Source organism: Dermacentor andersoni, chromosome 1 (assembly GCF_023375885.2).
Source record: "Dermacentor andersoni chromosome 1, qqDerAnde1_hic_scaffold, whole genome shotgun sequence".
NCBI classification, from domain to species: Eukaryota; Metazoa; Arthropoda; class Arachnida; order Ixodida; family Ixodidae; genus Dermacentor; species Dermacentor andersoni.
In genome coordinates this window covers 164,550,896-164,577,905 of record NC_092814.1, presented here as the reverse complement: position 1 = coordinate 164,577,905, position 27,010 = coordinate 164,550,896, and the positions used below count along the sequence as shown (strand labels likewise).

Below are 27,010 nucleotides of genomic sequence, written 5' to 3'. Positions count from 1 at the left end.
TCTGTTGCGTACAGAAGTCTATGCCCCTGATATTCGACCGCTGTATACGGACATTCTCGCTTTTATTTTGTGTCCTGATAAAATGGGCAACATCTTTTTCGCACCTCGTATCATGGACCCTCTACGGTCGATGTCATCCGGCCGTCCGGCCGAGTATCACATTTGTGAAACTTTCTTCGAGGACTGCGGACACGGACGAATGTGTTTGAGCGGTTCTAACGTTCTCCATACAAATTATGTTGAAGTAATATCGCGCGTGCCACGTGATATCGATCATCGTGATAACGAGACGATCGTCAGCGCGATGGCCATTCTAAGACGACCGTCCGCTTTCGGAGCAGACACTCCTAGAATGCCGGCCTATACAATGGTCACACCACAATTCCGTCAAGGCACTCCTGATTTTTTTTTCGTTTGAGTGGCCTGTTAGAGAGACCATAGTCCTCATGGACGTTTTCAACCTCCTCTATCTTTTTCGGGCCTTTGCTTTTTCTCTCCGCCCCCCCCCCCCCCCCTATTCTTTTCGTTTTTCATTTTCCCTTATCCTACCCCTAGTGCTGGGTAGCAAACCAGAATTCTTTCGGGTTAACTTCCCTGCCTTTTCCACCCCGTTTCTCTCTCTCTCTCTCTCTCTCTCTCTCTCTCTCTCTCTGTAATTACGCAAGATACGAGTTATGAATCCGGGCCCTGTTGACTATAGGAATAAGCTCTGCAGAGGTGAATGTTGTCAGTTTTCGTAAGTGGTTGAAGTTCAGAGGAATATACCATGGAACATTTTCTCATTTTTTGACGCTCAGGGTAGCGGTCACCGTGATAATAGAGACGATCGCCAGAGTGAAGGCCAATCCTACTGAGCACTAGGTAACGTAAATCTTCTGAATACGACTCATGGGGCTCATGGCTCTACGGCTCTATGGCTCATGGAGTCGAATTCAAAAAATATTTCGCAAGTGCTCTTTGCCATAGGCTGACCGCGTTCGCTAATAATATGTCCAGCATTAGGATTAGTTAGAAAATGTTCTTGTGAACAAGTTTAGCGCAAGGAGGTTTTGCGATTACAGGCCCTGGTCTTCATAGTTTTCTCTGAAATAGGTGTGTCAGCTCTCGTGAGTGCCGCCTCGTGGTACTCTGAACTTGCCGATGCGGAGCGACAGCACAGCAACATTCGCAGTACCGACATTCACAACATTCGCAGTTTGCCGGGTGACCTTTGCAATGCGTGACCGTACTACGAGGTTAACATGCATTCGGCTAAACGCCGCGAATACAAACTACTAGGCATACTTGTTCAGTCTCCGCTGTGCAATGAGTGTTATGTCAACGTGAGCAATAACGTCTATTATGCATGTGCACACTTATCGGCCTCAGTGGCTATTCTGATATCTACTTTAAATTTACATGGAAGTTACATTAAGCTGCGGCATGTACTTGGACCATGGATGCACGTTTTTAGGGGCGAAAGCACTCAGATTTCCTCCGGACGCTTCTTCTACGCTGACCCTGACTAGACATTTTATAGTTACTTGTTAAGAGTGTGTGCTTTTGCATGCTGTATGCGTGCGTGATATGTACGACCTGGTCACTTCATATGTAACTCTTGTGGTCTGGACTAGTATGCGGCGTGTATGTATGTCAGGCAAACATCTGTAGTATACAAAACAAAGGTTTTTCCTCTCTCTCTCTCTCTCTCTCTCTCTCTCTCTTGCGACACTACGAAACTTACTAAATATATGTTGAGCTTTGCTCAGCTATTTCGTTTCCGTGTTTTAATTCACTCTGTTAAAGCTAATAATAATAAGGCTACTGTTAGCTAAAACAGCCAGCGTAACTGGAAGTGGCATGACTGAGGTATTGTGCGTTTCGAGTTGGTGCGCTATGCGTAATTGTCACTTCCCTGTGAAGTATTGCGAAGAGAACACAGAGTCTATTTCTGCAAGCACGTGGACACTGCTACGTCGGATAATTGAGGTAGGCGGTGTGGGCGGGCTAACGTTGTTTCTACACAACCCCTATGTTTTTTTTTCCCCTGCTTCAGCAAGAATAGGAAAGGAAAAAGAAATGCACTTGTCTAAATCGTTAGTAGGGAGGCGAGATTGGAACGACCAAGTGCTGACGACCCCTCATCTACTCGTAATGGTTCACGTATCCAGCTTGACTAAGGTGTTTGCAGAAAGGGATTCCCCTGATCCTCCCACTAACACTTAGGAACAACTGCAACCCTTCCACCCCTTCCCCCCCCCCCTCCCTGTTATTGGAGCGCTTTTTCGCCCAAAAATTCACCAAGACGCACACAACGTCAATAATCGAGGAAAGCTCACGGATAGGCTGTGGTTCGGAGCCCTCTCGTAGGTTTCCTTTGATTCTTTGAAGCTATATAACAGCGAAATGGATGGTGACTAAAGATGCGCAGAAACAGCCAATTCTCTCAATAGCAATGGCAAAGCTGAAGCGGGAAACTGTAGTTCAGTAACTTTCTTTCTTTTTCTTTCTTCCTTTCTGCTTCTTTCTGCTTCTTTCTGCTTCTTTCTTTCTTTCTTTCTTTCTGCTTCATTCTTCCTGCTTCATTCTTTCTGCTTCTTTCTTTCTGCTTCTTTCTTTCTGCTTCTTTCTTTCGTTCTTTCTTTCTTTCAGCTACACCAGCAGGTCACTGAAACATAGTCAATTTTTAGCATGCCAGCTATACAGCTACTTTTCTTGTGGTATGTCAACGATGAAAAGTGAGCGCTAGCACACGAAACAACGGAAGACTAGTACCTACCTGACAAAGCTACCCTTAATGCATTCTGAGATCGCAGACGCGTAGGGTAATAAACCCGACCCGCCGTCTGGTTGGCCCCCCTACCTTTCCTTCCTTCGTGTCCTCCTCCTAAACACTTTCTTATTCACCTGACGTTCCTAGGGTGCGTTTAGAAGAACCTCTAAATTAGTTAATGTCCCCTGACAGTATACTTCGTTGTCCATTTTAGTGCTTGCTAATATAGGCTTGTGCCCATTAAGGATTTATCTCACTGATGAGAGCGGTAGAGTCTAAAACCACTTGGAGTCTTGTTCGCGTTTCCACGAGCCTGGGGCACCACGACGACGCAGAGTATTTGAAGTACAGTCGAGCACTGCTCGTGCTTTTGCGTCCACGTCGCAGATTCAAGAGGCAGTTGGTAAGAACAGCTCATTCATTTTTATACACACAGCGTCTTTACCCACTGTTCTGAGCTGGCATCGGTGAGGAAGTGACGGCAAAGTGACTATGACCGTTCACGTGGGATCCGATTATACCCCACAGAGAAGGTGTTTCGCGACTTAAGCTCGGTAGCTAGATTATAGCGGCATTTTTTTTTTCTCTTTCCTTTTGGTCGTGCCACTCAGTGCATACAACGTAAGCCCTTGGTCGTCCAAGTTCCGCTAAGAATTCATAGAATCCGCGAGGCTCCACGTGAAACGGCTGTTATTCCTCCAGGGTAAATTGCGACGGACATGATAAATGCGCATGCTGCCTGTTGCGTACTGCTGGTTGAGTCACGCCAGCAATTCGCGGCGTTTGAGGTCACGCGACGGGGAAACGCCGAAGCCGAAACTGGCGCACTATAACGTAAAACTATTCCAATCTGTTTTTATTCCAATCTCCTCACGTCAAATTTACGTAACCACCGACGCAAGCATCGGGCGGTAACTCGCAGCGTTGTTTGAAAAGCCCAATCAAACGCGCTCCGCCTTTGTAGGAAGTTACTTCTTTTTCGCTTTCAAAGCGAATAGAATTGCCTACATTGAGAAGATTTCCTTATCGAATTGGCTGACAAGAGGCGAGGAGCACGCTCAAGTGGAGAAGGATTCGATGGGGCCGAGCAAGCACAATGAAAGTAGATAACCGGCTGAAGGGGGTGGTGCCAGCGTCCGTGACTGATCCGCTTCTCCTTACTTAGCTTGCGGTAGATGGTCGAAAATCGCGGCGGCGTGCAACGGAACGTTAAAAATGTCGCCACAACGGATCCTCAGCAAAGAAACGTTGGCAAAGTGATGTCGCATACGCTAGCAGTCGAGATAGTGCCACGGAAATTTTTTTTTTATTATACGCAAAGGTGTTTGCAGAAAGGGATTCCCTTGACCATCCCACTAACCATTAGAAACAACTGCAACCCTTCCCCTCCTCTCCCCCCTCTCCCCACTCTCTGTCATTGGAGCGATTTTGAACCCAAAAATTCCCCAAGACGCGCACAACGTCAAGGATCGAGGAACGCTCACGGATAGGCTGTGGTTCGGGTGCCCTCTTGTAGGTTTCCTTTGATTCTTTGAAGCTAACAGCAAAATGGATGGTGACTACAAATGCATAGAAGCCGCCAATTCTCTCAATAGCAGTGGTAAAGCTGAAGCGGCTCCTCCCAGTAGCTAATGCCGGAACAATCGGTGGGCAGCCATCTTCTATTCCTTTCGGAACGAGGCAGCCTCCGGCTATTCAGAGTAAATTCAGTTTTGTTCAGCATATTAATGCGTCTTTAACGCGTACATGTCACTTTGACGCTAAGAGTTTTCGTGGTTTTGTGACGTCGCATGACAGACAGGCGAAGTGGGCGCAGCCTGAAAACGTTTGATCTATGGCACAGTATTATGGCGAAAAAGGCGTTGAATGAGAAATAATTATTTTTATTTCGTTCGGTCTAACCATGTATAATCAGTGTGCATGCATCATATCGTTTTCGCTGTTTTCGTGACTTCACGTGAGAAACAGGCGAAGTGGGGGTAGCTCAAAATTTTTTTGACCAGTCATGGAGAGCTGATTGCAGAATTGGAATAGAAAAGTTTCAAATAGTTTTACGTTATAGCACCCCTGGAATGCATACACAGTCTCTATTTGTCTTTCGTACCCATCGTTCAGTTATGAAGTCCGTTCTTGCAGGCCATTGTTTTCTTTCATATAACCTGACGGCTGTCCTTCTGTGTCGACCTTTTCGGATGTTTGCTTTTTTTTTCTTACTTCCAGTGATCTGCGACGGGCAATCAATTTTCTGGTTCTCCGTAGCTCTGTGCGGATTGTGGAACGACACCTGGCAGCTGTCATGTGTTCAAGCGACTTCTTTCTGCCACATAGTCACTGCCATTTGTGGTGATTCGCATACAAAAAGATATTTGCCCACCTACAGAGACCGTTTCTTGTATCATTAGAAATGCATATTAACTCACACACCTAATTTGACGTTCGTTCCATTTTAGCCAACAAGCACACGCCCGAGCCTACTTCTGTGTGTCTTCTTTTCGGCGACACCGTGCTCTCTATTACGTGCGGGGGCCGAAACAACTCGAGCGCTTGATCACGAGCGAGCGCGAACTGCCTTAGCACAATCGATGACGCAGTACATTAGCACAGTTGCTGGGTGCATCGCGCCAGGTGATCATTCCTATCAGTCACTGGTTTAAACATTGCCTCCCTATTTGCGGTTTATATTCAGAGAAGTCGGCCGACCCTTACGCGTACTTTTTTGATGCGGAATCATCAACTAGCCCGCTGAGCGAAAAAAGCGGTGTCTGTAGCAGCGAAACGGCACTTAAATTCCCATTGGCTGCAACGCCACGTCACGTGCGCGCCTCGACGGAGCAGAGCGGGCGAAAGAAAACACCTACTGCCGCGCTGGCGCGACAGGTGTTGCGCGAGGCCATTGCCGCGACGCCGCGTCACCCTCGATCTCACATTTGCCTGTGTTATCCGCGCGTTCCTGGACCACGCAAGCTCTCGCCTGCATTCTAACACCGTCTCGGTAATTGCTTTTAAAAAACTAATGCTTAAAGAACACAGCAAATTCGAAAGGAAGGACATTGGCGGTAGTGAGTTTAGAACATACCGCCTCACGCTCAGGGGCAGAGTGTCTTACCCCACAGGTTAAACCAGCGCCTTCTAGATAGCATGTCTGTGCGCTCTGCTTTATGACATCGTGCTACTTGCAGCGAAATTTCCATTGCCAAGCCCTGCGTGGCGAAAGCGGGGAAGTCAAAATCACCGCGGCTTACTCGGGAGCGTCCCCTTTAGATTTTACGGCAGTCGGGCAACGTAGCATGACGTCACGGATCGAAGTGCACCGGCCTTGTGCTATCTAGGGGACTTTGGCCAAGCGCCTCAACGCGCTCGCTTGCCCTCGAGGAGTTCCCAACGGCGTTCAGTAGGACATCAATTCTTCCGCATTCACAACTTCTAACAAGTGCTTAAGAGGAGGAGGAAACAACTTTATTCAAGACTAATGTAAATGGCCGCTTGTTTGCGGCGACCTCTTCCGCCCAGGCAATGATGGCTTTTGGTACTTTTTATTAGGTGCTTAGGTGTCTTTTTTTTTCTTTTTTTTCTTTTTTTTTTTTTTTTTTGTTAGTGGTACGTCGGCTGGTCGAAATGCAGCCGCACACCTCTCCCGATTTACCACCGCTGCTTCCTATTGCATACGCTTCGCCGTCTGTCGGTGCAGCCGTAAATCCACGCTCGGCGTAGGTTCGGTTCTGCCGAGCATCGCAAAAATATACGAGGATTTAATTAAATTAAATTCTTGGAGTTTACGTGCCAAAACCGCGAATGATTATAAGGCACGCTGTAGTGGGGAACTCCGGTTTAATTCAGACCACCTGGGGTTATTTAATGAGCATCCAATGAATGAATTAAAGAATCTTTTTTGTCATTATAGCCGAATTTGGTGTCAAGAAGGTTCATTGAAGAATGGCACACACCTACTGGCACATATACTCAGCCAAGCAAGTTGGTCCGACGGTTACTAACCCTGTTCCCTCAGCACAGCAGCCCGACCCGCTAGCCGTTCGACCATGAACTGCCCAACACCCAGGTCTGCGGGAAAACGGTTACAGACATAGATAGATAATGTTTAAAAATACCGCTAAAGACGTACACCGGACAACAGAATAGAGGATGGGACACACATGGCGCTGACTTACAACTGCGATAGACAGACAGACAGTTAGCCTCCGGAAAGTGAGTGAAGTATACCTTGAGAATGCTAATCGCATTAAAATTTCCCGTTCAAACCGTCAGCAAAACAAAAAGTTTTGAATTTCTAACGGGGCGAATAACGCCGTCACAATCGATTACTAAAGAATCAATTGTAGCAAATTTGACGTCGCTATATTCAAACATGTACCGAATGTATTCCTTCAAGAGAGATTTTAAAAACCTTTCGTTTAACACATAAGTTCGAACGGGAATGGTACGCGTCTATGAGGTTTTTAAAAGGGGTGTACTGCGGTCGGTGCCTTGGGGAAAAGAATGCTTTGCAAAAATCATGGGGGGGGGGGGGATATAAAGAAAGGGGAGCGGGAAAGTGCATATATAGAAGGCCGCACTTAAGAGCGCTTCGGTTTCGGACATTAAGGGCGCGCTTATGACCATATGCCTATAGCTATTTCTCTCTCTCTCTCTCTCTCTCTCTAGTTTCTTCTCTTATTTTTTGCACTCATAAACAGATACTGAAAGAGAGACGCGAGAAGGGCAAGCGAAAGGGCTAAGTGTTTTTGTTTAACCAAACAAAAACCGGGTAACCAAACGGAATGACGCGCGTACTGTAAACATGCAGCATAGAAGTAAGGGCTATACTTAAAGGGCGCAAGGATATGATCAGACACGGGCGAAACTTCTTGCTCATCTTAAACGGCAGAAGCTATAATGCGCGTGTGTTTACGTGACTTCAGTCAGCATTTGATCGATTAACTTGAACCGTACGAGGAAAACCCACTATGTTTCGTGGCGCCTGAAACTGCCTCTGACGCATACACACCACAGTGCCTGTGCGCTTTTGGCCAGACAACTGAGCGATCATGCAAGCTTTGCGGTGCACTATAACCATGGTTACGCTCTACGCGATCGTGAAATTTGGCAGAGCATGCGATTTTTATACGTTTTCACTTGTTTCTTCCTTTTATTACTGAGACAGGCAGTTGAAATCAAGAGTTGGTTTGCGTCCGTCCTTTCCGTTAGGCCGTCACCGTCAGGCCGCCCTCCGCCTCATTCTCACCTTTATCCTCGCCTTATGACGAAGAAAAAAACTTGACGCACCGCCGCCACTGCTTGCAAAAAATGAAGCACCAACAGAGACAGCACACCAATGAAGAAACAACAAAGACAGGACAAGCGCCTTGTCCTGTCATTGTTATTTCTTCGTTGGTGTGCTCTCTCTGTTGGCGCTTTATCGTTTGAAAGGTATGAACCAACTAGCCCCACAACGTGCTCTATACTGCCGCCACTGCGAACTTGCGGCAATGGTTAAAGAGGGGGGGGGGGGGGGGGCGCTAAAGACTGAGCGGCTACCGGCGCAGTATTCGCGCGTATATACAGGAACTTGTACAAGGTTTCGTGCGACACGCAGACCCAGAGAGCGGTGGCGTCTGTGCGTGCATTTCGGAGGTGCCACAGCAGATCATTTTGGTCCTGCACGATGCATGGATCGGATCTTTTCGCTTGATTGAATTCGTTTCTTACCAATCACCGTTCATGACCGGCCGATCCCGGTGACAACAGCGATAACGTGCAGGCGGAACGCCGCTTGAACCACTGACAAAATGCGAAAAGAAACAGCAGTGGAGTAAAACCATTGCACTATCCCCGCCATTATACGACATTGTGTACATTGCAAAGGTGTTTTCGAGAAGGTCGAGGTGTACGCCCCAAAAGCCTGTTGTCGCTGTAAATGAGTTCAGAGCCAGAGGAATCACTCTGGAACCTTGCTGATCGTTAGAATTGCTTGTGTGTCTCCCAATTTTGTACGCTGATTTTTGCCACGTACGTCAAAAGATTGGAATGAACTTCCCTCTGATATTGTTTCCATTAATAACAATGATAATTTTCGAAAAGCACTAGCTGACACTGTATAATAGCAAACATCTGTACGAACTACTGTTGGTGTTTTCTTTTTTAATGTTACATTTATATGTCATGTTCTATTACCGTATTTATCATAGTTTCAGCTAATATTATATAATTATATCAAATATTGTGTATAAGCTCATAATATATTTCCTCCTCATTTCTTGTTTAACCCACTCCCCTCTCTAATGCCGAAATGCCCTGAGGGTAAGTTAATAAATAAATAAATAAATAAATAAATAAATAAATAAATTTTCGGCCGAATTTTGGCACGTAAAAGCCCATAGTAACATAACATAAATATGTGCGGGAGCCTCAGAACTACACAACTGAAGACGACAGTCACCATTGAAAGGTTTTGTCGAGTAAGACCTGAGAAGTTCATAGGTGCGTCGGCGGAAAGAAGTAATAAAAAAAGCAAAAAGCAAAAAGTATGGCGTAGTCATGTGACCGGCCCAGTATAGCAGGCATTGCATGTTCTGCGACAAGTCCGATGCAGTAGGCTTGCAAATGCCTAGGGGAGAGAGAGAGAGGCCAAAGCAACAGCTGCGTCGGCTTGCGGCGTGGCAGAGACCTAAAGTTGGCACAACCTGGTAGCGCGCATCGGCGGGCGTATTTGTTGGCACGGCCGCGAAATCGCTTAGGGTCCCAAGCGTATAGGCAATGCTAGCTGAAAATGCCTGCGTGCATGCAACTTCTATACAGTCCAAGACCGTGAACGGGTGTTTCAAGACTTCCGTCCGGCGCATACTGGATTTCGAACTCACAGTGAAAAGAGAGCGAGACGTGACATCGTGTGCAGAGATCTGGCGCGAGCGAAATTCGTGCGACAGAGCGCTGTTTGGTGTAGCACAATACTCTATATGTGGATCTGTATGGCGATTAGGTTTCCGTGCTGCACTTGCTACCCAGATTCGCGCTGTCTCACTGGCTAAGCAGATGCCGTGACTCGAATATCTTTGGCATTGTGCCAGGTCGAGGCGAAGGATTCCAAAGCCAATATCTCGGGATGATTGCAGGAAAGAAACCAAAGATGCACAGAGGAGGCTCCTTCCTTGATGTAATACGTAATGAAGCCTTGAAAGAAGTCATACGCTTCAGTGCAATGCCTCGATAAGAGCAGTAGATGGTGTCTCGACTGCATGGGAAGGGCTGCAATCCTATCCCAAGGTTACGCCCGGGGTGCTTCGACGCACATGCCACCCGCCGTCTCGCACACGCGATATTATCGCTCATGGATATATGAGAACACAGCGCTGAAAGGGACGCTGCACTTTTGTGGACGCACGCTTGTCACGCTGTCGTGGTTGTGACTGTTCCGCGTACTTTTCATTTCTGATATAGGAGGACAGTCTTCTGTACGATGCAACTATTACGCGACAATAGAGGCGCAGCAAATGCACTCGACATTTACCTTATATACGACAACGGAGACAAGAAATGAGTGCAGCGCTCCCTGAATAGATGGCGCGCACGTATTGCGTGCAGAGAGTATACGTCATGAAAGCTGTCGCCACCAATTTCGCTCCATGTCTATTCTCCCTGCCCCACGAAGTGCAAACAGAGAGCAACAGAGTGAGAGAGAAATAAACTTATGCGAATAGGCACACGCCAAAGAAAGTTGCTCGACCAAGAGTTGCTGGGTCCTCTCGATGTTCGGAGGCTTCAGCTGTTTTTCTCTCGAGTGTTCCAATGATGTTGTTGCATGTAGCAAATCAGCAGTATAGCTTAGGACGTCGGTTCGCCACACTATATCCAAGCCTGCTCAGTGCTTGTCCACGGCTACTGGCAGTGTCGTCGAGCTGCAGCAAGCACTCCCGGTGGGCTTCCTAACAAAATCTTTGTGCCGTTTGATACTAGTTCTTGTGCGTTCTCTTTTTAAAGGACGCTAAAACCCATAGAAGCACTATTTCCACACAGCCTATAACTTTCTTCCACCGCCTGATCATAGGTATATACCCCATTATGTATTTTCGTCGAATCGCTGTGGGCGCATTAAAACGTGTCTGCCTCCAAATTTGCCAAATAGACATTTTGCCCCAAGACAAATAGAAATGTTCATTAACAAAGTTTAGTTAATTGATCTTCTGAAACTTACGCTGTTAGAAGCAAAGTACGCCCGCCTCGTGTAGGAACTCCTCTGCAGAAACGCCAGGTTCGCTATGCTCATGGTCTTTTGATACCTTTTTATAAATATCTGTTTATTCCTAAAAATAACGTTCTGTATAACGGAGGCATTGCAGTGACGGCAAGCCGGCTACGCGAGTTGGTTGCATTAATGAATTCAGCTCCGAAAGCACGATCACAGAGGGCAGGACCTAAACACAGGACGCGGGCCAACTAGCCAAACAACAAGTACTGCTCCAGTTGGATAACACGCCGTCGACAGCGCTCGTTCTACAAGCGTCGTTTAGCCAGAATTCCCTTGATGCCGCTTTAGCGTGGAACGCAAGTTCGATTTGCGATGGTAATTTGGACCAGATTTTCTGACTTTTGACGTATATGGAACATCACAGTGTGTTATGAAATAGCCTTTACGCGTAGCTACGTTCTGAATTCTTCAAGTTTTTCTTACCTTTTTTTTTTACTACTGCAGAAACCGGACAGTTGCCCTTGCGAAATACAGCTGGATGTTCGCCGTATTCTTAATGAGAGCAGTGCAGCCACGAACTGAGAACTATGTACGATTAAAATGCGCTCTGCGAGCTTCCTTATGGCTATACATCCAATGTTCCTGTCAGCCTACTCATCGTGGACCGACGTGTTTCTAAACCACATTGCCCCAGTGCAGAGTACAACCAACCAGGTTCAGTCCTGGTTAACCCCCCATGCCTTTCATTTATCCTATTTCCACTGTTCTTTTCTCGAGGAGATGGGTTGAGCAAAAATAATAGTGAAGCATGGACACCAAGAACCGCGATAAAAGACGAAGCTACGTAAATGGAGCTTAGATATACAGCTGCACTTTGCTCGTCTTGTAACATGTCTGAGAAAAATCAGAAAAAAAATATTCGGTTTGACGTGCCAGAACCACGATATGATTATGAGGCACGTCGCAGAGGGCGACTCCAGATCAATTTTGGACACCTGAGGTTCTTTAACGTGCACCTAAGTACACAGTCGTTTTTGCCTTTCGCCCCCATCGAAATGCGACGGCCACGGCCGGGATCGAACCCTCGACCTCGATTTAAGCAGCGCAACACCATAGAAAGTTCAGTAAAGGCGTGTGGATTATTTGTGCGCTCTTTTTATGTCTGTAGCCCGACCAAGAAAGTGACCGATTGCAGAAAACTACTGGTATGTGGAAATTGGACCATTTTTATTCCATCGTACCGCTTTCATTAACCGCACCGCAATGCAGCGATGAAGGGTACGTGCGAGAGACTACAATTAGAAATGCAACTTATGCTAGATTCGCTGCACTATAGCGTTGCTGCCTCGTGTTCTACATAGACTTTTATATTTCTTGCGGCTCCTGATACTGTAATGACAGCGCAAGAATCAGCAAAAGAAATTAAAAGGAAACAAGAAACCCGTCATTTATTGCGTTGTTTAAATAAGCCCCTATTTCCTATAGTCATACAAAATCAATATTATCATACATTTATCCACGAATTTGAGCGAAAACAAGCACACCGCTTCCCACTCTGTTGTCAGCGTAAGCGGCGGCACTAAAAACACTTGCGACACCACGCAAGTACGCACGTGGTCCGTCCGTCATGACTTGCGCGCAAGGCAGACGATCGCAACTCGAGGAAGTCTTGAGAGCGTGCGCTCAAGATCCCAGAGTTCCGTGTACAACTGTGCATGGAGGAAGTAATAGGTACGTATACAAATATCAGCAGCGGCATCCGCTCTTTATTCCTCGTAGAGAGATGCCGCAGCCCGTGGAATTCGTCGCCGGAAGAGTATACGCGAGTACACATAATTGCGGCAGAGTTGGCATTTCCGCAACATCTCATGAACAGCTGTAACGAGACGCTCGTTACAGCTTTTACGTTAAACGAAAGAGGGAAAACAGCCATCAAGGCTAAAGAAATGAGAACCGTGGCGAGTTTCCGAGCAATGGTCGAAATTATCACTCGCAAGAGTACGTAATACACAGTGTTCGAAGAAGAAGAAAAAGAAGAAGAAAGAAAGCACGTGGTTCTAACGCACTGTTGAAATCTAAACGACGCGAAGGTTGTTTGAGCTGGCGAGTTAGCAGCAGTAGCGGATGATATGACCAAGGCCTCGTCGTCCGTATAGCTGTTACCTCTGTGTGCCACGAGAACGAAGGCGATGTATGCTTGTCGAGGGAACACTGCTGATGAAAGGTGCATGCAGAGAGGAGAACGACACACATCTAAATTCGTTTCAGGCTTCTATACAGCAGAATGGTTCCTTGCTGGGCTAGTTGGTTCATTGCAACTTACTAACAGTGCTCGGTCTCTATCGCCGTCCCTTCCTTATTTTATTTTTTTCGCGCTGTTACATAACTAGCATCTATACTGTTCGTGTCACAGTGGCCCATACCCATTTTACTAGATAACCTTTAAGAAACCGCTGGGTAGCCCAAATATAGGGAAAAAATTTAAATTAAATCATGGGGTTTTACGTGTCAAAACCACGATCTGATTATGAGGCACGCCGTATATAGTGGGGGACTCCAGATTAATTTGGACCATCTGGGGTTCTTTAAAGTGCGCCTAAATCTAAGAACACGGATGTTTTTGCATTTCGCCCCCATCGATACGCGGCCGCCGTGGCCGGGATCTGATCCAGCGATCTCGTGCTTAGCAGCGCAACACGAAAGCCACGAAGCAACCACGGCGGGTTCGCTTCCTTTTCGTGTGACACCGCCAAAGATGCTGACGCACTGCGAAGCCGATGCCTAGAGCCGCGGCCGCGCACTTCGCCACGGTCCGCACGCACGGTTCTTTCGCACGAAGCGCGGTTGAGATCGCTGCAACACGGTAGTGCATAAGCGCAGTCACGTGGTTTTATTTCATATTTCGCGGGCTTTGTTTAAACGCCGGAAAAAAAAATCACCCCGCAGCATTTACGTTGCCACAAAAAAATTGGACCGGTCGTTCCTGAATCCCCTCTACTGCGGAAAGAAACGCACTTGGCCCTAAAGTTAACATTAAAAATTTTGCAAAAGTCATCTTAGTTCATTAACTAATTAAGAGGAATATCAAAAAATACTCTAAGGAGCGCCACATGACGGCATACCATATGCCGTTGGTTTCATTCAGTTGCTGCTAACCCCCCCTTTTTTTTTTAATCCTTGGCTCAAGTTCCGTGAAACACCCTGTATATGTACAGGTCTTATGTCGCGATTTATTGTTTTATTACGCAGAACACAGGTAGACTCACTCGCACTACTTCGTTATTCGATGCGTCCACGGCTGTATACGAGTTTTCTATTCAGCGACAAACGTTACATCTGTACTTACGTTTACATAGTGCATACACCAAATCCCATAGGCGGTAGGAAATGAAAGCTTCGCTTTAAAGAAACAAATGCCATCCTGGCAGCCTTACATCTTCGATGTCTCGACGGTCAATTACAAGCATTGCAAGCAACTACATCGTTCACACGATGATAAAAACATTTAACCACCGCAGCGGTGGTGCAATGGCAGAGCGGCCGCCGCGTGCGTGGGCGGTATACTGGGTTCGAATACCGGTGCCACCGGAAACCCACCGCATTTTTTTTTTCCACGACCTGGCGCTCGGTTCTTTATACGCGTTCTAACCTCTCGAAAGGGGACCCTATAGAGATTTGCGAGGGCCTTTGGCCGCCACTTGTCCCAACCACAGCTTTGGTGAAATAGTCGAGCATCGGCCGCTGCTGTGGGAGGCGGACGAGTGCTACCGCCTGGTACCTGCCGGTAAAATATAGGTACAAACGCCAAGTGCGCTCTCGGTCCGGTGCTCGGCAACTCCACGTGAAACCGCCAGACCTTTTTTTTTTTTTTTTTGTCAGACGGCCGCTGCAGAAACTCTACATTGGACTTTGTCGGGACAGCGACGATAGCTCGGATTAAGAAATAATTTGACTCGTGGCGCTCGACGAAGCGAAGGCACGAACGACCGCTAGAAAGTGGGAACACCAAAAGAGAACCTGTGATCCACGTGACGGTAGTTTCGAGGGCCACCGTTTCAGCTTGGAGCTCTTCGAAACTATTGAGCTACAACTAGAGGCCCCTCTCAGACGCAGACCACGCAGAAAGAAAGCCGGGTCGCCAGGCCTGCTGGGTCGCGTCTGTGCCCGTTTCGTTAACTAGACAGGTCTTCGGGCAGCAGGTTTCGAATGAACGCCCTCCCGCATCCGAATTGGACACCTTAATCTCTAGACCACGGCTGCGACACCGCGATACTGGCCTGAAATGTTGAGGGCATACTTCAAGCCACGAACGGTCGCCTTTGCATGCATTTACGTGTAACTTTTTATTTATTTATTTTAGTCCTAAAGAGAACGAAAAGCCTGCAATTTTTTCACCTTATTTCGTCTCTCAGTTAGCCATGTATGCGGTATCCTACATTGATCCGAATCTGAGTAAGCGAAAGTGCTAGCTCCCGACCATCTTTTGTCACGTGCGGTAGTCGATTACACATAACCGCCTCACCACACCTCTAATACAGCAACTCACAAGAGTTGGTGGGATCTGTTTCCCACTCCACAAAAGTTTATCGATGATACATATAAATTTAATGTGCTTTTAAACCCACATTTTAAACTTCGCTCAACGTTTACGCTGTATGATTGCGCTTGGCGTTTAAATTTTTTACTGCTGGCTTCTTTCGTTCATAGTGAAGCAAATTACTTGAGTGATTGAGAACAACTAATAGCGATGAAACGTTTGAAAATGGAGCTATGGAACCGTTACGATTGCGTTACTGCGCATAAATCTGCACGCTACCATTGTTGTGTGTGAGCAACGTAGCGCTCAGTGAGTTGCAAAGCTCCAAATGTTAGTCATGAGACCTTGTACATTTCTGATTACCATTGAGCTGTGCGTTAGTAAAATGTAAAACTGAATGGTGTTGCTTTACGATATCGTGTGCAGACAAATTCAACTTAACAGGAGAATCACCGTGTTGTTGAAGAGCTGTGCGCATCCACCCTTAAAAAAGACGTTACAGAAGTTATGTTGTGTTCCTGTACAGGTTTTTCTGAGACTTTCTGTTGAGATCCAATTGAATATCACGTACGAATTTTGCTTCTACTCTACTGTGGACGTGCGACTAGTCGCCTGGCACGCGTCAGATGCCCGTTTTTTTTTTTTTTTTTTTTTGTTGTTGTTAAATATAGAAACTCGCAGTACTTAATTTTTTGCCCTTAGACACGTATGCGGATGTATGATAAGAGAAGCGCTAATCATAGAATCGAGTTTGTTATCACTTACGACTTGGTGTGTATCTCCGAGTGGATCACTGAGTTTGTCCGTCGACTCTAGACATTATAGGTCACTTATCGAGTGTTTGCAGGACGTGATCAAATCGAGTAAAATAACTTTACAGATTGTCAAAACAAAAGCTGGCTAGTCAGAACAACCTTTGCTGACGTATACGTGCGTTCAGTGTAACATAAGCATTACTTAGTCTATTTATGACTGAACACCGCAGGACTGACTGTAAATGTGCGAGAAAACAAGTGAACGGGGCTTTATTCTCGTTCTTGTCGCAGGTCAGCTCGAGCGCGAGGCCGTTTACCGCGATTTATACTCGTCGATCGAAGGTCAGCAAACGTCGGCTCTGGCACGATGCCATCGGTACCTAGCGCTTTCTACTGCCACGGAGATGCGATAACGATACGGCACCAGTTTGACCACAAGAGGTCAGGAACCAACGCAATACCGAAGTGACCTTCCTCCGGAGCGGCGCACACGTGGAACGTGCCCGCCAGGCGGAGTTAGCCTAGCATACATAGCCGGCAATTGTTCAGCCTGAGCCTCCTATGAGTTGAGATCAGGAGTGTGTCACCAGCAGGTGTCGAAGAGCCCCACGTCACACATGAAGGCAATCAGCAGTCGTTGGCTCTCTTCCTGATTGCAGCAGGCCCTCCGCGGAAAACGAGTTCTTCAATGGTCCTGCGCGAAAGATCATTCTTTTGCAGGCTGTCGACCATTGCTTTTATTTCTGCGTCGAACTGCAGGTATAGCCAAATGAAATGTTCGATGTCGCAGATATCACCACAGAAGGCACATAGCGGGGAAGTGCATCGTCCAGTCTTTAATAACCAAGCCAGGGGAGGGAGGTTACGCGGAGTCGTTTCTGATGCGGCACAACAGCGTTGCTTCTTCGCGTGTGAGTCCATGGGTTACACAGGCTTGCTGTGGAGCCTTGTGGATCGCCTTAAAGTGATTGCGGATTGCATCCTTAAAGTTTTGAAAGATGTTTGGCGCTCTCACTTTTGGAACGCATGCCAGCGCTAGGCGCGCAAGAGCGTCAGCTTTCTCATTGCCTTCAATGCCTACGTGGGAGGGGGTGCATTGAAATTTTACGATAAATGCCTTGCTCATTAGAACTTTAATCAGTGCCAGAGAATGTCTTGCAAACTCCTCTCGAGGTAGGCCACGGTGTAATCGTTGTAACGCTGACTTGAGTCCGGCACTACGAGGTTACGTGCTGAACAGGCGCGTAGTTTTCGCAAGGCCGTGGTAATTGCGGCATTTTCTGCTGTTGTAGACGAAACTACGCGATCCAGGTAGCCAGACCATGACAGATGACGTTCCCATTGAACCAATACCACCAATTTCGGTAAAACTAATGCCAGGCATCAAGTACAGCCCTGATGGCATATGTAGTCTCATTAATTCACTAAAACTAATCACCCCAACTGGGCGTGATGGTATAAACACCAAAATACTTGTTAACACCAGTAACATTTCTAGCTAGGTACTACACGTAATATTTACGCAATCCTTAAAGACGGAGAATTTGCCCGACGACTGGAAAAAGGCCCATGTCGTACCAATCTTTAAGACTGGCGACCACCCCCGCGCTGTAAGTTATCGCCCAGTTTCTCTGACAAGCATTCCTTCCAAACTACCAACTTCTCTTACCCTCAGTAGCACGGCTTCAGAAAACTATTTTCATGCGAGACCCGACTCACTGAGTTCACCCATGACATTCTGCAATTTATGGACCTTCATTTGCAGATTGATGCCATTTCCTTGGATTACTCGAAATCATTCGACCGCGTTTCCTACAATCACCTACTTCAAAAACTCGCATCTGTCGGAATCTCAAATAGCTTGCTTTCCTGGCTTGAACACTTTTTAAAAGGGCGTACACGGTTTACCTCTGCAAATAACCATAATTCGTCCCTTATCAGCGTAACGTCGTGTGTGCCACAAAGCGCTGGCTTATCGCTTTTACTTTTCCTCATCTACATCAACGACTTACCTGCTAACATTAAGAATAAATTACGTCTTTTCGGGGACGACTGTGTCCTATATTCCCCTATCAAAGGCTCGAATGACATCACGGCACTACAACATAATCTCGATTTCATCGCAGTGTGGTGCGAGAAATGGTTCATGGCGCTTAACCTTACTAAGTGCAAAGCTCTGTCATTCACCCGTAAACCACAGCTTGACCAGTCACACCTACACAATAAGTTCAGCTCCTATCAATCACGGCCCGTCTTACAAACACCTCGGCATTCACATGACATCGACAATATCATGGTCAAATCATATTGACACCACCTGTTCTATAATGCTTCACGTACCCTTGGATATTTAAAACAACCTGAAAACCGCACCACCATAAATGAAAAAGCTAGCATATCTACCATTCGTACGTCCGCATTTAGAATATGCGTCATCTATCTGGCATCCTTCCCCATCATATCTTACCTATGGCATAGAAGCAGTACAAAATCGCGCTGCTCGGTTTATAACTTCCAATGACTCTCGTGAAACCAGCATAACCACACTAAAACGTACACTTGGACTACCATCACTTGCTTCCCGCCGGATCACCTCTCGTCTCTGCTTCCTTCACACCTTTGATTACCATATACACTCCAGGCATTCCCTGTTAAATCCACCCTCACGTACATCTTCCCGTCTTAAGCCACAGTCGTGCCATAGCACACATTATCACCCGATCATCTGCCATGAACACTTCATTCTTCCCTGACGCAATAACCCAATGGAACAGTCTCCTAGAAGATACCGTCTCATGCACTGACTGTAAATGGTTCCGCGAAATATTATATAACCACATTGCTTAATTACCGATCCTACCCACCCTTACTCCAACACGATGTTCCCCGTTTTTCACAATTGTTCCTGGCTTGTTTTTGTTCATTGTTGTTTCTTCACTGCTCTGCACATTTGTTCTAACTTTGTCGCAAGGATTAAAGCCCTCCCTTATGTAATGCCTCCTGGCCTTTAAGGCGAAAATAAATGAAATGAAATGAAATGAAAAGATCAAGGGAAAGTATACAGGACGCCGCTGTATAGGTATCTGTTTGTGTACACACCAACCCGTCTGAGTATACTTGTAGGTGGCTTTGAGACGCTGTGCTCAAGTGGTCTATATAGCACAAGAAACCTTGCTTCTGTAGTTGAAATTGTGCGTTTCACCGTTAGGTGGGGTACACTGAGGCTGCAGGTAACGTCCGAAAACGACCATGGCGGGTCGTGGCGACTCCGTTTTGGCCATTCCAATCCTAAAAATCGGAAGATGTTCAGCGCCGTGTGGAAATTGTGAGTTATTGCTCTTAGCCGCCGGAGAAGCACCGTGCCTGCGGGGGACTCGCCCAGCCTTATTAGCTGCGTCATCAAGGCCTGAAATGCCAAAAGGCGGAGTGGAAGAGACTCCGCTTCATTATTAACCTTCTTTTTTGGAACTCCCATCGCCAAGCGAAGTCCCTTTCTGTTCACTGCCTCCAAGCGCTCGAACTGGCTCGGTGATGGTGATATCAGCGGCAGGTGATAAAGAATGCGGCTGGTTATCGGTACAGCGTTCAGTGTAAGCATAGTCATAGGACTGTTTCCCCAACGTACACCTACCATGCGACAAAGTGCATCGACTCTTTGCACTGATGCAGCCACAACACTTTCAACTGCGCGCCGCCATATAATAGCTTGCTGTCGATGAGGATGCACAGGAATCGAACACTAGTTGCACGACGAATTGGATGGCCTCTAATATTCGGCGTCAGGCGTGTTGACTTCCGCCTGGCTCCCAGGAAATGCATGAAGGCCGACTTTTCGACAGATAAAGATAGGCCAAGCGTCAATAAGTGGTGTTCAATGATGAAGATTGTGCCCTGGGTTATCCGGGCCAAACGTTTGTTTTGGTACCCCGAGATCCAAATGCAGATGTCATCTGCGTAGATGGACATTTTAACTGCCGTCCAACCTACTTTCAGTGCATCTGGAATTCTGGCCATGGCAATGTTAAAAAGCAAGTGAGATAGGACCCTTCCTTGTGGAACGCCGAGGGAAATGCGTCGCTTTTCGTTCATTATATGTCCGAGCTTAACCTAGACACATCGATCTCTGAGAAATTCATGAACGAATCGAAGAGCTTTTCCCTAGACGCCCATGGCTTGGAGTCCGTTGATGATGCCTGTATGAAGGCATCATCAACGTAGGATTTGGCAGCATCCTTAAAGATGAAGAGTGTCGAAAGGCCGTAGACAAGATGGTACTCGATTTGGCTTAGTAAGTCCAAGACACTATTCTGGGCACTCAACCGTGGACGAAATCCGGTCATACACGATGACAGTATATTTACTTGCTCAAGATACCAAATTAACCTCGTACACATTAGTCTTTCCATCAACTTTGATACACACGATGTTAGCGATACTGGCCGATATGAGGCAAGGTTCGTAGGATCCTTTCCAGACTTCAGCACTGGCACCCCCCATGCTGTCTTCCACGCTTCTGGAATCTCTCCTGTGCTCCAGACGTGATTAAAGATGTTCAGAAGGGCTCGTCTTCGCTCTTATGGCAGATTTGTCAGCATCTTATTGCTGACCAAATCGGGACCCACAGCACAGCGTCTTCTTAATTTGTTAAGTACCAAATCCAAATCATCAAAGGTGAATGGTGTATCCATTGTATGCAATGATTGAGATGACAAAGGGTTCGCCATTCCTGCCAGATGTGTATACATCTGCAATATCTTCTGCAAGGGTTGTAAATACTCTCCTTGCTTTAAAGCCAGTGCTTCGAATGGTCTGTGCGGGCGAATTTTTTCGGATAGGCTATTGATTACTCCCCATATCCTTGTCATGGGAATAAACGCCAATAAGCTCTCACCGGAAGCAGCCCACTGAACTCGTCTTGACCTTTTTCTGTGACGACGTACAACAGCGTTTATTCCGTTATAATCAGTTTTCGCCGAGGGATTTCTCCTTTTTTTTCTCATTAGTTTACGCTCTGCTCCCCTACGCTCTGCGCAGAGCCCTATTTTGTTCAACCTCGTCTTGGTAGGACTAGCGGAGTACCTACCACAGACAGTTCATGTCTCAATATACGCCGACGACATTTGCATCTGGGCCTCTGCGGTGACTCGCTCTCAGCTAACAGCCAGGCTTCGGCGGGCGGCAACCATGACGGCGTCCTATCTCCGAGAACAAGGCCTCAGTGTGTCTCCTGAAAAGTGCGCATTGGTTGGCTTTACGCGCAAACAAATGTCATTGTATTCTGTTTCCATCAATGGTCAAACTGTATCTTATGTTAAGACGCATCGTTTTCTGGGCGTCATCATTGACCGCAACCTCTCGTGGAGCCCTCACTGCGTCTATCTGAAGAAGAAGTTAGTCTCCATTGCTCAGGTCTTCAAATTTCTCTGCTGGAAAAACTGGGGTACACCAGTCCATTCTATGATGCAATTGTACAGGGTATTGTTTCTCGGACTCCTACGTTACAGTCTACCAGTGTTGTCAAATGCGTGCAAGACGAACTTTCGCGCCTTGGAGAGCATACAAGGTCAAGCCCTACGCACGTGTTTAGGGCTGCCTCGGTGCACCTCAACAGCAGCAACACTTGCCATCGCGGGAGACCATATAATCCAGACACATATAGCTGTCGACTCTCTCAGAGCACATATTCGCCATCTGTCAAGGATCCCCGACCATCATTTGGCCTCCCTACCAGCCGAGAGACCTTAAGCGACCTTTTCACGAGTGATTAGCGCTCATCAAGAGTGCATACCGACATCTTTTACATCGGCGGCGAAGCCTTCGTCTCCCCTATGGTGCCTGCGACAGCCTCAAGTGAATTTCGCTATGCCTGGAATTACAAAAAAGTCCAATCATCCAGCACCGGCTATGAAACAACTTACGCTCCTATTACTGCACCAGACGTATCATGACCAAATTCACATATATATACCGATGGTTCGACCTCACCTGCCAGCTCAACTGACGCTTTCGTCGTTCCAGCTAGGCAGGTTACAGTTAGATTAAAACTGTCACACATGACTACATCTACGTCGGCAGAACTTGCAGCTCTCCATGCCGCTATGACTTACATCACCGAAGAGTCAACAGAGAAGTGGGTCGTATTTTGTGATTCTAAGGCAGCTCTTCACAGTATAAAATCTGCGTTACATCACAGAACTTACGAGCTGATGATATCTGACATCAGGGAAGTGCACCACCAAGCTCTGGAAAGAGGACACCACATTATATTTCAATGGATTCCTGCTCACTGTGATATCGTCGGCAACAACCTAGCTGACAAGGCTGCCCGGTGTGCCCACGAAGATACCAAGACGCGTCCAACACCTTTAGCGAGGTCGGACGCTGCCAGGGAACTTCGCCTATTTGCACGCAAGAAGTCACAAGATCTCTGGGTTTCAAATGCGCTCAATTGCAGATTACGCAAACTGGACCCCACGATACGGCAACAACTACCATCTAGCCTTTCCCGCGGCGAAACAACCTTACTGTGCCGCTTGTGGCTGGGAGTGGCGTTCACGAACGCATTCTCCTACGGTATGGGAATGGCTGAGAGCCCGATGTGCGACTCCTGTGGGTGCACAAAAGGTCAAACCATCGAGCACCTATTGTGTACCTGCCCTCGCTACGATGTCCAACGCCTCTCTCTGCGGGCAACTTTACACCGACTAGACTCGAGACCGTTCACCGAGTCAAAGATATTCGGACCGTGGCCACACCCGTCACTGGCTCGAAAAGCGATTCGTGCACTGGTGCAGTACTTGAAGTGCACCGGTTTAAGAGACCGTTTATAGTGTCCTTGTGTATGGTGTCCCTCCTACACGTACTCAGTGCTTACTCTCTTCCTTTCTTCCTCTTTCTATTCCCCTTTCCCCCACCCCCAGTGTAGGGTAGCAAACCGGATGCTGTTCTGGTTGACCTCCCTGCCTTTCCTATCCTTGTTCTCTCTCTCTCTTGTTAGTTTCAAATCAGAAGTAGGGAAACGATATGGCAATTTCAACATATCTGCGAACAGCTCACCAGGGGATTCATCCAACGCTTCTCTGTATGTGACCCAGCGTGTCACAGTACACAATTGTCGACGAGCAGTCTGAAATCCGGTGATGTTGGTGAAGGTCAGGAAATGGTCGCTGCCCATCCTGTCTGGGGCCGTTATCGATGACACCAAAAGGTCTAGGTCTATAGAATGGAAGACGAGGCCTATCAAACTCCATGATTCTGGTGGCCTGAAGAAAGTCGGTTTGCCATCGTCGGCCCACATAAGTCAGTATGCATCCACGGCTGCGACACGTTCCTTGCCTCGAAAATCTACAATCTCGTCTCCCCAAAGCGAATGATGTGCGTTAAAATGACCACACCTTATTCTGGGAGAGGGGCAACAAATGCCAAAGTCCTTTAGAAACGCCTCCATGGAGACATTCCTTCGTGAACTTTTATAGACGCCGACACCAAACTGAGTTTTCGGTTTCCTAGGCACACTTGCATAGTGGCGACTTCCAAGGAGGTAGAACAAAGATCTTGCACTGATAAGGCGACATGAGGTTTTTGTTGCCTGATATATATCATTGTACTTCCATTTGCAAATGACGGTATACTCGGATTGCCATGTCTGGTGCACCCTGGCATCGTCCTTCCGCTTGGGAGACCGGCCTCCGAAAGGGCTAGAATTGGTATAGGGATGCCTCGAAGGAAACGGATAAGTTCGCACAGACGCTGCTGAATACCAGCGCAGTTCCACTGCATTATTAAGGGCACTTTTGAACGACGGAATGAACCAGGTGGGCAAGAACTTTCCATTATGCTGCTAAGCGTATCTGGAAGTAGAGCAGAGTACTGCCGACTCAAGTGCCAGCACTGCTTCCAGCATATCCTTCGTTGAACTCGCAGGCATCTCCGCGAATTGTGGGCGTAGTGCCGTGAACAAAGCGCGTGTCACATGCTTTGTTCACTTTGTAACAAGCACGTGCCCCTGAGTTTTCAGCTGTTCCCCTTGTGATGGCGTATGTGTGAGACGCCCGCGCGCTCGGAGCCCTCACTGCGGAGCGAAGCTTCGTGCCATTGGCAGAGCATGGCACAGCAGGAAGCTTTGAACAGCGCGAGGCGGAATGCAGCAAATGCGGCACTGTGGCTGTGTTTCTTCACTGGGAGACTGCACGACTCAACGCTTTCCGTTACACCGCTGAAATTCGTAATAATGCCTCGTTCTTAGAATTGTTTTTTTTTTTTTTTTGTCGATGGAATCTCAATGGAAACTATAGGAACACGCTGTAAATTATTTACAGCGAACAATGTTTCTGCTAAGGCGGACAGGACGATGTTAAAGCATTCACTCTTGGTATGCTTCACAGACCTTCACTTGGAGATCATCCGCGAGGTCGTGAGAGGGCTCGGACATGACCGTGTCCGATCTGAAAGTGTAATTGGACATCAGTAGAGGGAGCACGAGTGACCGTCAACGCAATCTGCAGCCCTTCGTGCAGGCCGTGATAGCGCAGCGCGGCGTCTTCGGGGCACGCTGCTGTACCACTGCTATAACATTGCCATCGGCACGAGAACGTATAGCGGTGGCCTCGCCCTTGTTTCTTTCGATGCTTCGCACCCTAGCATCGAGAAAAAAAGAATCTAACTGACACGACAAAGGCGAAGGTGAATAGAAAATAGCATTGACACGCAACGGTGGATCAATGGTGGCTCAATAAACCACGATTAAAATGTACATAGACGGTCTGTAGGGTCGAGCTAACACTGAGCATATGGGAGTCATAATAACCGTTACGTCAGATTTTTTTTTTCACGCAAAGGTACTAAGGCCATCTTGCGTCAAACGCAAAGTATGAAGTTAAATTATTGTTAAATAAAACGTGGGCAAGAAAATTTTTACTGTTGCGTACCGTTCGTTCAGCTGAAACCTTCAAATGTGTGTAATTTTGAGGAACATAACGCTTTCAAGTATACTGTTGAGCGTTTTTCGAGTAGCATTGCATTTCACTCCAGTCACTCCTAGTCGAGTTAGTTCACCCTGAAAGGAGCGGGGACCTACGTCACCGAGATTTATGAAGGATCTTTTCCCTTGTTACACTCAACACTTGATGCTAGTGATGGAAAATATTATGAGTGGGCGAATATTCAAAGCTGCGAATACGAATCAAATTCTACACACACGCTAACTATTCATATTCGAAAAGGGACTGTTCAGTATTTTCGCCTATTAGAAACTAACCATATATTTTACAACAGAACCCTTCTTACTGATCTCCAAAGTATCGAGAGACGGCGACAAATGAAGCAATGCCGAAACAAAATGGCAATATTTGTTTACGGTGTCTTGCCGGAATTACAACCTGCGATTTTTACTTGCAGTTTCTCAGTGTGTGTGTGTGTGTGTGTGTGTGTGTGCGTGTGCGTGTGTGTGTGCGTGTGTGTGTGTGCGCGCGCTAGAGCTATTCCTAGAGTAGCCATCACTTCTTTCAAAAATTGTTTACAACCACGGCTCTAAATTTGTTGCGCGGCTAATCGTTGCAGTCTCTTTGCTGACAATCAATGCACGTGTGCTTAAAATTGTCCCCTTGTCCTTGATAGTTAGCTGTCTTTTTTACGTTATAGTCACTACAGACGCGGTACCCAAATATACCGAAATAAATATTCGTGCTCTAACTATATGCGTCCTCGATATGGCTATTCGATATGTACATTTCGGCGCACGCACATGAGATGCCAGCTCCGTCCGCACCCCCGTTCAGTATAGGCGCCCCGTTGCACGCTCTGGAGCGAGCCCCAGTTCGCCCCGGAGCCCGAGGAAGGAGACGCCGAAGAGAGGGTGTGCGCCACGGCCAGAATTAGCCTGACGTCTGGAGCGGCCGCGAAGCCCCCTACGCCCCACGACGGGAATCAAACGAAGGCTTTTAGGGGAGGGAGAGCCGGCCCGCAGTGATGGCGGGCAACCTTGGCCCGCATAAACGCGCCGCCAACCTTGGCGTAGCGCGCGGCGTTTCCGTAGTGCGTAACGCCGCCGCCGGCTGACCTCTCTGCGGCGAATGGAGACCGTTCTAGCGCGGACGCAAAATAAAGACACGCGAACAGACTCCACCGAACGCTTGACGATGCCGACCGCAGGAGCGAGTCAGCCTCACTGCCAGTTATCGGTTACGTAATGGTGTAGCTACTTGAGAAGGGCAAGCGTAACCACTGTCGCAGTCGCTTTGAGTACATACGTATTCACGCGCAAATAGTTGCGCTGCGACACTGTAAACACAATAGCTGGCAGTAGACAGCCAATTCTCACTCACCGCTTAATTAAAATGCTCGCTCATATCCTCCTTAATAAGTACTGTACTACATGTCAGCTTTTAGAACATGTAATGTGCTCTAATTTTCTATAGTTCCTTGAATACAGCTCGTTTTTCAATCTAGTCCACCACGGTTTTCGCAGACACTGCTCGGGCGAAACTTTACTGTTGATTGCATATCCCTGGACATTGCCAAAACAGTCTATAAAGTACGGCATAGCTGCCTTCTTCGTAAACTAAACACCTTCAATATCATTAACCCTTACTTCGTAAAATGTATTGCGGGTTTTTCTTCCTTCTTTTTAATTGCAGTTCTTCATCTGTTACTAATGACGCTTCTGCATCGCCTTCTCGCCATGTAATATCTGGTGTCCCCTTTTATTTCCACTCCAAATTGACAGTCTTACGGATGGAATTAATTCTTCTACAGTAGTGTTTTCAGACGACCGTATTGTTTCGCGTAAA

General features: G+C 47.1%; 1 protein-coding gene across 10 annotated transcripts in view; it reads right to left on the bottom strand.

The window, feature by feature from the left end:
- The window catches only part of LOC126547333 ((Lyso)-N-acylphosphatidylethanolamine lipase-like), a 129,117-nt gene that overhangs the window by 83,136 nt on the left and 18,971 nt on the right, over positions 1-27,010 (bottom strand). The window contains exon 1 of one of the 10 annotated variants that reach the window (XM_055062704.2): positions 16,811-16,832. The exons of 8 other annotated variants lie outside the window; for them this stretch is intronic. Coding sequence is in view for 1 of the 2 variants with exons in the window: in XM_055062698.2 (XP_054918673.1) it covers positions 6,746-6,791 (46 nt within the window). In the remaining variant the exon portion in view is untranslated. Of the gene's footprint in view, positions 1-6,745; positions 6,858-16,810; positions 16,833-27,010 lie in introns of those variants that run through there. One more of the 10 variants, XM_055062698.2, reaches the window with a different exon arrangement.